Source organism: Felis catus, chromosome F1, assembly GCF_018350175.1.
Source record: "Felis catus isolate Fca126 chromosome F1, F.catus_Fca126_mat1.0, whole genome shotgun sequence".
Taxonomy (NCBI): Eukaryota; Metazoa; Chordata; class Mammalia; order Carnivora; family Felidae; genus Felis; species Felis catus.
This window is the reverse complement of record NC_058384.1, coordinates 25,707,559-25,718,141: the sequence shown is the minus strand read 5'-3', so window position 1 is coordinate 25,718,141 and position 10,583 is coordinate 25,707,559. Positions and strand designations below refer to the sequence as shown.

The window sequence follows — 10,583 nt, the reverse complement described above, 5'->3', positions numbered from 1 at the left end:
CTATGTTATTTGCTCTGTCTCTCCCTTACTCTCTTTCAGTGTCCCAGTTCCTCAATCAGACAATTTTTAGGTTTTTATATTTGTGCAGGACTTAAAGCTTCCCATATTGCCTTCACATCCATTTCTCAGCTGAACTGAAAAAACATTATCAAACATCTACTAGTGCCAGGCACTATAGGCACAAAGATGAGTTGGATGTAGAGTACCACTTCCTCTGTGCCATTTCCTTTCAGCCAAGTTAATCTAAATCCTTATTATTGTGATTTATTTTTCCACTGTTAAAATAGGATGCCAGTTTGAGAGAACAGATTGCCACTATTTCAATTCATTGCTATCCAATTTTATATTTGTTTAATAACCTTTCTAAGTCCCTTTCCAAATGATCCCATCCTCTGCAACCTTGTGACTTTTGCATTGCTAAACTTAGCTTCCAAGAGTTTTGGAAACTATTTGATATTATTTTGACAAGCAACATCTCCTAGACATTCTGTCCACTTAAAACAACAGCCTACAAGAGCCTTGACTTCACTTTCTCTGAAAAGCTGTAAGGCACTTGGTTATCTGATTAAACAATTCTTCCATTTCTCTGGTTCTCTTTTCATAGGAAACGAATATTAAGATGGAAGACCATCACCTCTATAAACCCTAATAATTTAGCCAAAAGCTACTGAGAGGAGTCATTCAGGGTCATACCCTAGAGAGGGTTAAAAGACTTGAAAATTCTAGGATTGTTGGGAAACACGTTATATCTAAAAAACCCTGTTGTCCCATAAAAGAACTTGGGAAGTTGGAAGGAATATTAATAATGAGCTACCAATAATATGTCATTTACACTTGAAAAGGTGTTATGCTTTCTTTAATATATGTAAAGACCAGATACTATTTTTTAAAGTGATTTTGATTTTAAAGTGAAGAAAGTAATTATGTCTTGATGTTTTATGTGTTCCAAGAGGAGTTGGTAGCCTACAATATTTCTTCAATCAATTATCAATGACCTCATTTGTTAGCATAACACACACACACACACACACACACACACACACGAGAGTTCAGGGTAAAGCTCTACATAGCTTGCTAATCTCAAGTTATGCCTTAGCTTATCACCTCCTTCGGAAAAGAGCTATCACAACCTAGGCCAAAAAAAAAAAATCTTTTAGGTCTCTTCTTAAAAGAATGGCAATATATAATACTGATATCTACCCACATTCCTTAATACAGTGTGCTTTCAGACTTGTCTTCAATGAAGCTGTATGAATACACTCTCTACTCCCGATCACTGTCCCACCATCTTCCCCACAGCTTGAAGAGCTTGACTACTGGAGGCACTAACAACCAAATGGAGTGTTGTCACTTCAACAGTGGCAAGACTAAAAGCCACCATCACTGGCTAGAGGCTTTTGCATGGGTCTTGGATCCCTGACCCTTTCAAGACCTTCTAGTTTCCAAAGGGAAAGGGAATTAGATATCTCCCAAACTTGTGTGATAATAAGAATCACCTGGGGTACTTGTACATTATCAGGTCCTTCCTCTGATGATTCTGATTTAGAAGGGCTGGGTGGGGCTCAGGAGTCCATATATTTTACAAGTGCCCCAAGATGATTATTATTATCAGGCAAATATAGGAAATACTGGTATTTGAATTAGATAGACTTGAGTTCACATATCAGCTGTGATATTTAGTAGCCTTGTGTTGGGTCAGATCCAGAATGCAATGATTTCCCAAAGTTCTGGGTGTCTCTTTTACCACAGTGCATCTTTACCCTGGAAATGGCAGCACATCTCTTTAGCAAAGATTAGGAAAAAGATTCACAATAAATTCTTGCAAAAATATTGCACAGTTCTTCCTAAATAGTAAAATGCTTTCTTTTTATTTAAGAGCTTCTGTGTCTGATTCAGGACTGGAAATTGAATGAAGGACCTGATTAGACTCCTATTTATATTAATTCATTCACTTCACAAATATTTACTGAGCACTTTCATGTGACAGAAACTGCTCTAAAGGTTTGGGATATATCATTGAATAAAACAGCCAAAAATCCCTGCCACCATGGAGCTTATATAGTGGCCTACCCACACATTTTTCCAAGGGATCCCATGATCAATGGCCACCACAAGGAATTTGTGGGTTGGATCATTCTGATACCCACACTGCCATAGCTGCTATTATGATATTCACATATACTTTGTCATTGGTGGTGAGCACAACGTCCCTTTTATTTTATTTTATTTTATTTTATTTTATTATTTTTTTTAATATATGAAATTTATTGTCAAATTGGTTTCCATACAACACCCAGTGCTCATCCCAAAAGATGCCCTCTTCAATGCCCATCACCTACCCTACCCTCCCTCCCACCCCCCATCAACCCTCAGTTTGTTCTCAGTTTTTAACAGTCTCTTATGCTTTGGCTCTCTCCCACTCTAACCTCTTTTTTTTTTTTTTTTCCTTCCCCTCCCCCATGGGTTTCTGTTAAGTGTCTCAGGATCCACATAAGAGTGAAAACATATGGTATCTGTCTTTCTCTGTATGGCTTATTTCACTTAGCATCACACTCTCCAGTTCCATCCACGTTGCTACAAAGGGCCATATTTCATTCCTTCTCATTGCCACGTAGTACTCCATTGTGTATATAAACCACAATTTCCTTATCCATTCATCAGTTGATGGACATTTAGGCTTTTTACACAATTTGGCTATTGTTGAGAGTGCTGCTACAAACATTGGGGTACAAGTGCCCCTATGCATCAGTACTCCTGTATCCCTTGGGTAAATTCCTAGCAGTGCTACTGCTGGGTTATAGGGTAGGTCTATTTTTAATTTTCTGAGGAACCTCCACACTGTTTTCCAGAGTGGCTGCACCAGTTTGCATTCCCACCAACAGTGCAAGAGGGTTCCTGTTTCTCCACATCCTCTCCAGCATCTATAGTCTCCTGATTTGTTCATTTTGGCCACTCTGACTGGCGTGAGGTGATATATGAGTGTGGTTTTGATTTGTATTTCCCTGATGAGGAGCGATGCACAACCTCCCATTTAAATCAAAGCTCATTTTCAACTAGAGCATCTTCTTTCAGCATTTGTGGCCATTCCCACTGTGCCACTACTGCTGCCACCCCACCATTGAGCACTGGTTGCCATAGGCACCATCATGCATAGTCTCTCATCGCCTTTCAGATTTTGAGTCATGCCTCCAAGATGAAAAGTTCTGGATGGAGTCAAGGACAGGTGTCATGCTCTTGCTGCCAGGGCAGGAAGATTGACCCAAATATGACAAGTGGTCAGAAACTGAGTGACCAATACAAAACAACATAAAACCCTACTAAATTCACTCTCTCTTGACCCCACTCAGCGTTCAGGACCCTCTTTGGGCTAATTTACAGGTATCCTAGGACATTGCAAAGACAGATCCAAATGTGGTCAATCAGACCCAAAGCCTGGACTACCCCAAAATGAGTTACCTACCCTTGAAGTGAACAAGATCTTAATTCCCAAACCCATTTAAGGCAATAAAAAATGAGTAACAAAATATAATTTCCATATTAAAATATTCTAAACATTTATTTTACCACAAGTTGTTCTCTGTGAACAAACTCATGCTCCAACTTGCAATCAACATTTTAAACCTTGGTAAACTGGAAATATTCCAGAAAATTCGTCTGTCTCCTTTCTTTTCATTAATGATTGTTTTTTATTTCTAGGACTGTTTCTATGTAGATAAAAAAGGTTTCTGCTCTTTTCCTTGAACTTGTCATGATAGCACATAAATAGGCCTGGCCCAGTTTACAGTTGAAAAATATTATACCATCTTGAAAAGAGTTAAAATGAAAGACAAATATAACTTCTTTCCCATATTGCCTCTTGCCTGCTTCTGTCTTTTCTGGAGTCACTGGTCTAGAAGAATGGGGGACTAATCTGGATTAGAAACTTTTGGGTCAAAATTAGTCACAGAAAATTTCAAGTTGTTGCATATGCTATGATTTGATGAAAAATATTAAATGGCTTTGTTTCAATCTGCTGGTAAACAATTAGATATACAGGATGGCTTTTTCTAAGTAGCTCCTTTCCATCTAGATAGTGTCTACTTCTTTTATAACATCTGCAGGAAAGAAGTCTAATTAGACATGTAAGGATGCACATAAGAAGTAGTAGGAGGAATTATACAGAAAAATAAATCATTGTGAGGGAGTCCAAAAGGCTTGTTTTTAAGTCCACTCAAATGCATTTTTCATGTGAAAAGTAGGTTCAACTTACTAGCATATTTGAAACAACATGGCCTCCTGAATCAAAATGGCAGAGTAAAATCTCAGTGTCTCACTTAACTATCTTTCAGTAAAAAGGAGGTAATAATCTCTGTTTTCCAGGGGTAAGAATTAAATGAAAACAAAGTATAAACACCTAGTCTAACTTCTTGCTCATGGAAGGCATTCAACTAATGTTTATTCTATACCTTTAAACGCCAATGAATTATAAAGTAACCAACAGTCAACCAGAGAAGAAACTGTCTGGGAAGAAGGAAAGGGAGTGGAAAACACACTTGTATATTAGGTTGAATTTGCCAGTTTATCTGAAAGATAAGTCATTAAACATTCACTGAGTAACTGTTAAATTTCTAGAAAGATATTAGATCCAAAAGACACATTAGAAATAAATGTGTTATGCTAAGTGAAATAAGTCATACAGAGAAAGAGAGATACCATATGTTTTCACTCTTATGTGGATCCTGAGAAACTTACCAGAAGACCATGGGGGAGGGGAAGAAAAAAAAAAAAAGAAAGGTTAGAGAGGGAGGGAGCCAAAACATAAGAGACTCTTAAAAACTGAGAACAAACTGAGGGTTGATGGGGGGTGGGTGATGGGTATTGAGGAGGGCACCTGTTGGGATGAGCACTGGGTGTTGTATGGAAACCAATTTGACAATAAATTTCATATTAAACAAAAAGAAAGAAATGAACAAGGGGCACCTGGGTGGCTCAGTCAGTTAAGCTCAGGTCATGATCTGACTTAGGCTCAGGTCATGATCTCATGGTTCATGAGTGTGAGCTCCGCGTCAGACTCTGTGCTGACAGCTCAGAGCCTGGAGCCTGTTTCCGATTCTGTGTCTCCCTCTCTCTGCCCCTCCCCTGCTCTTACTCTGTCTGTCTCTCTCAAAAATTAACATTAAAATTTTTTTAAAAAGAAAGAAAGAAATTAACTGGGGGTGCCTGGGTGGTTCTGTCAGTTAAACATCCAACTCTTGATTTCAGCTGAGTTCATGATCTCATAGTTTGTGAGATCAAGTGCCTTGTTGGGCTTTGTGCTGACAGTGTGGAGCCTGCTTGGGATTCTCTCTCTCTCCCTCTCTCTCTGCCCCCCCCCCCACTCTCTCTCTCTTTCTCACAAAATAAATAAACATTAGAAAGAAAGAAAGAAAGAAAGAAAGAAAGAAAGAAAGAAAGAAAGAAAGAAAGAAAGAAAAAGAAAGAAACAGATTCTTGCTTCCCTGAAGCATAAGGTCAAGTTAAGGAGACAGCTAAAACTCAGGATCAATAACTGGACAACTGATAACGAAACTGTATGGACTAAAAGCCTAGGTACAGGAAAAGTCTGGTACATTTAGGAGATCCAGAAGATCAGGTAACAAAGTGTTATCTTCAGATTGAGTGCCCAGAGATAAAAGAGCACTTCCTGATAGAATCTGGAACCCCTTAGAGGGGGTGTCACTGTGTGTTCATATGAGGTGGAGTTCTGTTGACTGGGGACTAGTTCTGTATCCTTACTAATCACAGTGGCAGGGAAAGCATGGCAACATGAGCAATGCTGGTAAGTCTCTAAAAGGGATGTCTCTGAGACTTTTAGCCCCCCTACATAAGGCAAACCTCTCACCTTTCCAGTCTCAACAGATCTGAGTCATTCAGAGATACCACCTATGGCTTTTATGTTATTCATGCCCTTTGTTTTCCTTTTCTCTTCTTCTCCTCCCCAACTCCCATCCCCACTGTATGCCAACTGATCTTTGAGGATAGGACAGAGCCCCCTTCATAAGACAAGTGAGACAACTAAGAAGGAGGAAGAAAAATGCAGATTGGGCCATCATGTGTCATGTCTCCTCCAGGGAGAAGGCTAGCATGAAGTTTGGGGTTATCCAATTATTCCTTTTGCTCCCAAGTTAGTATTATTATTGTATGGAATGAATGTTGAAGGCCTTCCCAAATTATTAGGAAGTTACAAAGCAAAACAAGTAAGAAGGGGAATATATGAAAAGACTTGTTTCTATACCCCATTAAGACAGTCTTGTTAATGGCAAACCCTGTCATAGTCAAGCCCCTTGTCACCAACAGTGAGTGTAGCTATGGGACACAATCATTTGGGAAATTTCTGCCAAACTCCACTTTCCTGCATTCATATTGTCTCAATAATCTTATTAAGAAATCCATGCCATTGAGGAGGGCACCTGTTAGGATGAGCACTGGGTGTTGTATGGAAACCAGTTTGACAATAAATTTCATATTAAAAAAAAACTATGAATTGGGATCCTAATTAAAAAAAAAAGAAAGAAATCCATGCCAGTCTTTATCAGTGATGAACAAACAATTGAACAAAAACTCAAAAGATTAAAGATTTCTTGGAAGAACAATTCATTTAACTTTTATAGAACTTAGACATTATCCAAGCACTTTTACTGGCTAGGGGAAGAAAGATGAAAAGACAAAGTTCCTCCTCTCATAGGGCTTAGTCTACTGAGAAAGACAGATACATAAATGAAATAAATGCTGTTTCAATAAATGAAAACAGCAACTGGTTAATTATAATAATGGGAGATGTAAGTAATGGTGCAGGGGAGGTAGTGATTGATTTTACCATTTACTTGGTTCACCAAGGTTATATGTTAACCAGTTCTTGACAGATGACTAGCAATTTGCAAAGCACACAGGTTGAGAGGACATTTCAGGTGCTGTGAATATGGTAACAAAGACATGAAGGTTGGAAGTGAGAGGACATAGTATGTGCAGGAAAGCACAATATTTTGGCTGGCAAATAGAAGGCAGCATGGTATGGTGTAGTGGGAGATGATGCTGGCAGAGAACACCAAATCCAGATATGGTGAAGCCTTATATTCTCTAGGATACTGAGGAGTATTTGAAGGGCTTTAACAATAACAACATTGGAAGATTATGGTGCCAGTGTGTGGAGAGTGCTTGGAAAGGAAACTTAGGGAGATCACATAAGAAACTGATGCCATAAAGTCAAGGTGAGAGATGCTGGGAGCCTGAAATAAGACAGTGTCTGTAGAGTTGGAGAGGAAAGGATAGATTTTAGAAATCTGTAGGAAGAGAGACCACATAGCATGGTCCTCCATTGCCTATGGGAGTGTTTGAGAGGGAGAGAAACAGAGCAAAGGAGGAATCAAAGATGATTTTCAGGGGGTGCCTGGGTGGCTCAGTTAAGTGTGTAACTCTTGATGTTGACTAAGGTCATGATCTCACAGTTTGTGAGTTCAGGCCCCACACCCAGCTCCACGCTGACCATGCAAAGCCTGCTTGGGATTCTCTCTCTCTCCCTACCCCTTCCCTGCTCACACTCTCTTCCCCCTCTTAAAATAAATAAATAAATAAATAAATAAATAAATAAATAAATAAATAAATAAAATTTTCAGAAAAAGATAATTTTCAGGCTTCTGGGGTGCCTGGGTGGGTCAGTTAAGCGTCTGACTTCGGTTCAGGTCATGATCTCGCAGTCTGTAAGTTCAAGCCCTACATCAGGCTCTATGCTGACAGTTCAGAGCCTGGAGCCTGCTTCAGATTCTATGTTTCCCTCTTTCTCTGCCCCTCCCCTGCTCATGCTCTGTCTCTCTCTTTCAAAGGAAAAAAAAAAGATGATTTTCGGCTTTCTGATTTAGACATTTGGATGAGTGGTGGTTCCGTTAACAGAGATTAGGAATAAAGGAAAAAGCAAAATGATCAGGTCAGTTTTGAAAATGTTGAGATTGAAGTTCTGCTGGATGTCCATGGAGCGATGTCCCATAGCTCATTGGATATTTAGAACTAGAGCCAAGGAAAGAAGTCTGGCCTGAAAACATAAATTTTGGATTATCTATGTGGAATAGATGAAGTGGATCAGGAAATGATTCTAAAAAGAAAAGCAGAGGTCTCTCTAGCAAAAGGCAAGAACTGACATCAATTCTGTTACAATAGTGTTTGATTGTCTGGGTTCCTATTTCTATTTCTATTACACAAAGACAATAACCACCAAGTGTTGTCAGGAAAAGTGATGGAGGGGATTGTTTAGTTTTCTTATATTATCATAACTGCACTCCAGCAATTGTGAATGGCACTGACGATTCTCACCAGATATCTAATAGACCAAGAGATAGGATTAATATAGTATCTATGTTGTTCATTTTATAAGTCTTTTATTATAAATTTTGGGTACACAATGGGGAAATGCTGAGCATTGATAAAACAACTGGATTATTCACTAGTTGAATATTGGGAGTTAAAGAGCATAGAGAATGAGTTAGAGCAAACTTAGAGGGGTCACCTAGTCCACCTATGGTCACTCTGCTTGGCTTTGTGATAGTCAACATTCATCTCCTCAGATTAACTTAGGCAGCACAATGATCAAGCCCTAAAGGAGTAATAAATACTTTGCATGACCAAATAAGTATTCAAAAAAGCTTTTGTTGGGCCCAAATCAACAAGTTGAAATTCAACTGGAATAAATGTAAATTCCTACCCTTGGTTTCCAAAAAATGACTGCATAAATAAAGGATGATGGAGTTAATAGTGTAATGTGAGAGCACCCAAAGCTAATCGCATGTTTGGCCACACTAATAGAACATACAGTATGGGCAAATTTGTCTCATGTTCTTCCCTGGGAAGCATGCAGAGTACTTGGGTTGTAGGTGCCACTCTAGCCACAGAGCGAGGACCCAGATAGAAAGGAGGCCATGTGATGAACGGCTGAAGAATTGCTTAGTGACAGACTAGCCAGAAGGGTCAGAGGTGAACAGAAGGTTGTGATGTTTTTATGAATATGGAAGCACTGTCCCCTTTAAGAGGATTTAGATGAATTCTGTTGAGCTTCAGAGGGCAGAATTTCTACAAATGGAAAGAAGATAAAAGAAGGTGGTTTACAGTAGGAAAATCTTCCTAAGTATTTCATCTCTTCATAAATGGAATGGGTAGCTCTATGAAGCTGTGAGCTCCCCACAGCTGGGAGTATTTAAACAGAGTGATATTGCAGAGAAGAGTCCTGGAGAGAGGGAAAAATCAAGTTAGATGACCCTAAAGGTCATCAAATTCTGAGATTTGACCATGTGACATGATCCATTCTCTTGCTTTGTTGTCTCATCCTGAATGCAACCCTGGTTCATGAGGTGTGGTTTTTTTTTTTTTTTCCCCTCTCCATATAGAGATAATCAGTTCTACAAACCTTATAATTCTGCTAGAGGATGAAATCTTTGCCGATTTTTTCAACACATTTCTTTCTCTCCCGGTAAGTATTCCCAGAATTAAATTCAAATGTTTCAGCAACAGCTGAATAGTGAATCTCACTGAGCTGACTGAATTTTTAAAAGAATAAACTTCTTACTAACTCAAAACCTATTTTAACTTGAGCAAATAAATATAAACAGAATCTCCTTTAAAATCTCTAGGAGCTTCCTATTGTTGATAAATTCCAACTCCTCAGCTTCCTTAATTGCCTTTGCCTGTCCACATTTATTTCCCATAACATCCTCTGGTACCCAGTGCTGCATTGATAGCACCTGTATCCTCATAGAGTACACCTGGCATTTTCTCACCTCTGCACCCCTTCTTGGCTGTGTTGTTAGCTTTTATAGTTCCACCTACGAAAGTCTTAACCATTTTTCAAATCTCTGCTTAAATCCTGTTCTTAAGAAATTCCTATCTTCTCCTAATTAGAACTTATTTCTCCCTGCCTCTGTGCCCCTTGGCACTTTGCAACCCTCTTGTGTTGTACGTCTGTGTGTCTCCTACTGAACTGTGAGATTGTGGATTCCTGCAGGACAAGGACCATGGATTATTTATTTTGCTCTGCTCCCCTCATCAGGTGTTTGGCCAGAGCAATTGTCGAGCTGTTGACTGAAACCAAACATATATTTTCTCAACCTTTGCAACTAAAATAAATCTCGAATGTCAAAATACTCTTAGAGCCAAACCTAGACTAATCCCACATCTTTTTTCATTTAAGTTTTTCGTTATATTTTAAGGTCGTGCCTTATAAATTGTGGCTCAGTGTATACTTTTCCATAGAATACCACCTATTAAAGTGTGAAATTCATACAACTGGGAAAAAGCCACTGTGTACTACTCTACAAAATTTATTGGGTAGTTAGTTACTTTGTGCCAGTCAGTGGGCTTAGTACTGGGGATGCAAATATTAACAATGCTATCACTGTTCTCAAGAAATTCCTAATGTGCGAGAGCAATATTTAAAGTGAGTGCAAAAAGGGTTGTGGGTGACATGATAGGAATGTCTAGAAGGCACTGGAGTACAAGTGCATCAGAAGGAGAGACCACTTCTACCTGGTAGGTCAGGAAAGACTTCAATGAATACGTGACACAAGCCAAGTCTTTAAAGAAGA

At 39.0% G+C, this 10,583-nt stretch overlaps 1 protein-coding gene across 7 annotated transcripts in view; it reads left to right on the top strand.

Moving 5' to 3' along the window:
* Positions 1-5,720: 5,720 nt before the first annotated feature.
* Positions 5,721-10,583, top strand: part of RGSL1 (regulator of G protein signaling like 1) — a 127,739-nt gene continuing 122,876 nt past the window's right edge. For 5 of the 7 annotated variants that reach the window (XM_006942763.5, XM_045048548.1, XM_045048545.1 and 2 more), the window contains exons 1-2: positions 5,721-5,797; positions 9,390-9,472. In XM_006942763.5, coding sequence (XP_006942825.3) covers positions 5,785-5,797; positions 9,390-9,472 — 96 coding nt within the window. In that variant the 5' untranslated portion in view covers positions 5,721-5,784. The remainder of the gene's footprint in view (positions 5,798-9,389; positions 9,473-10,583) is intronic. The other 2 variants (XM_045048547.1, XM_045048546.1) reach the window with 2 other exon arrangements.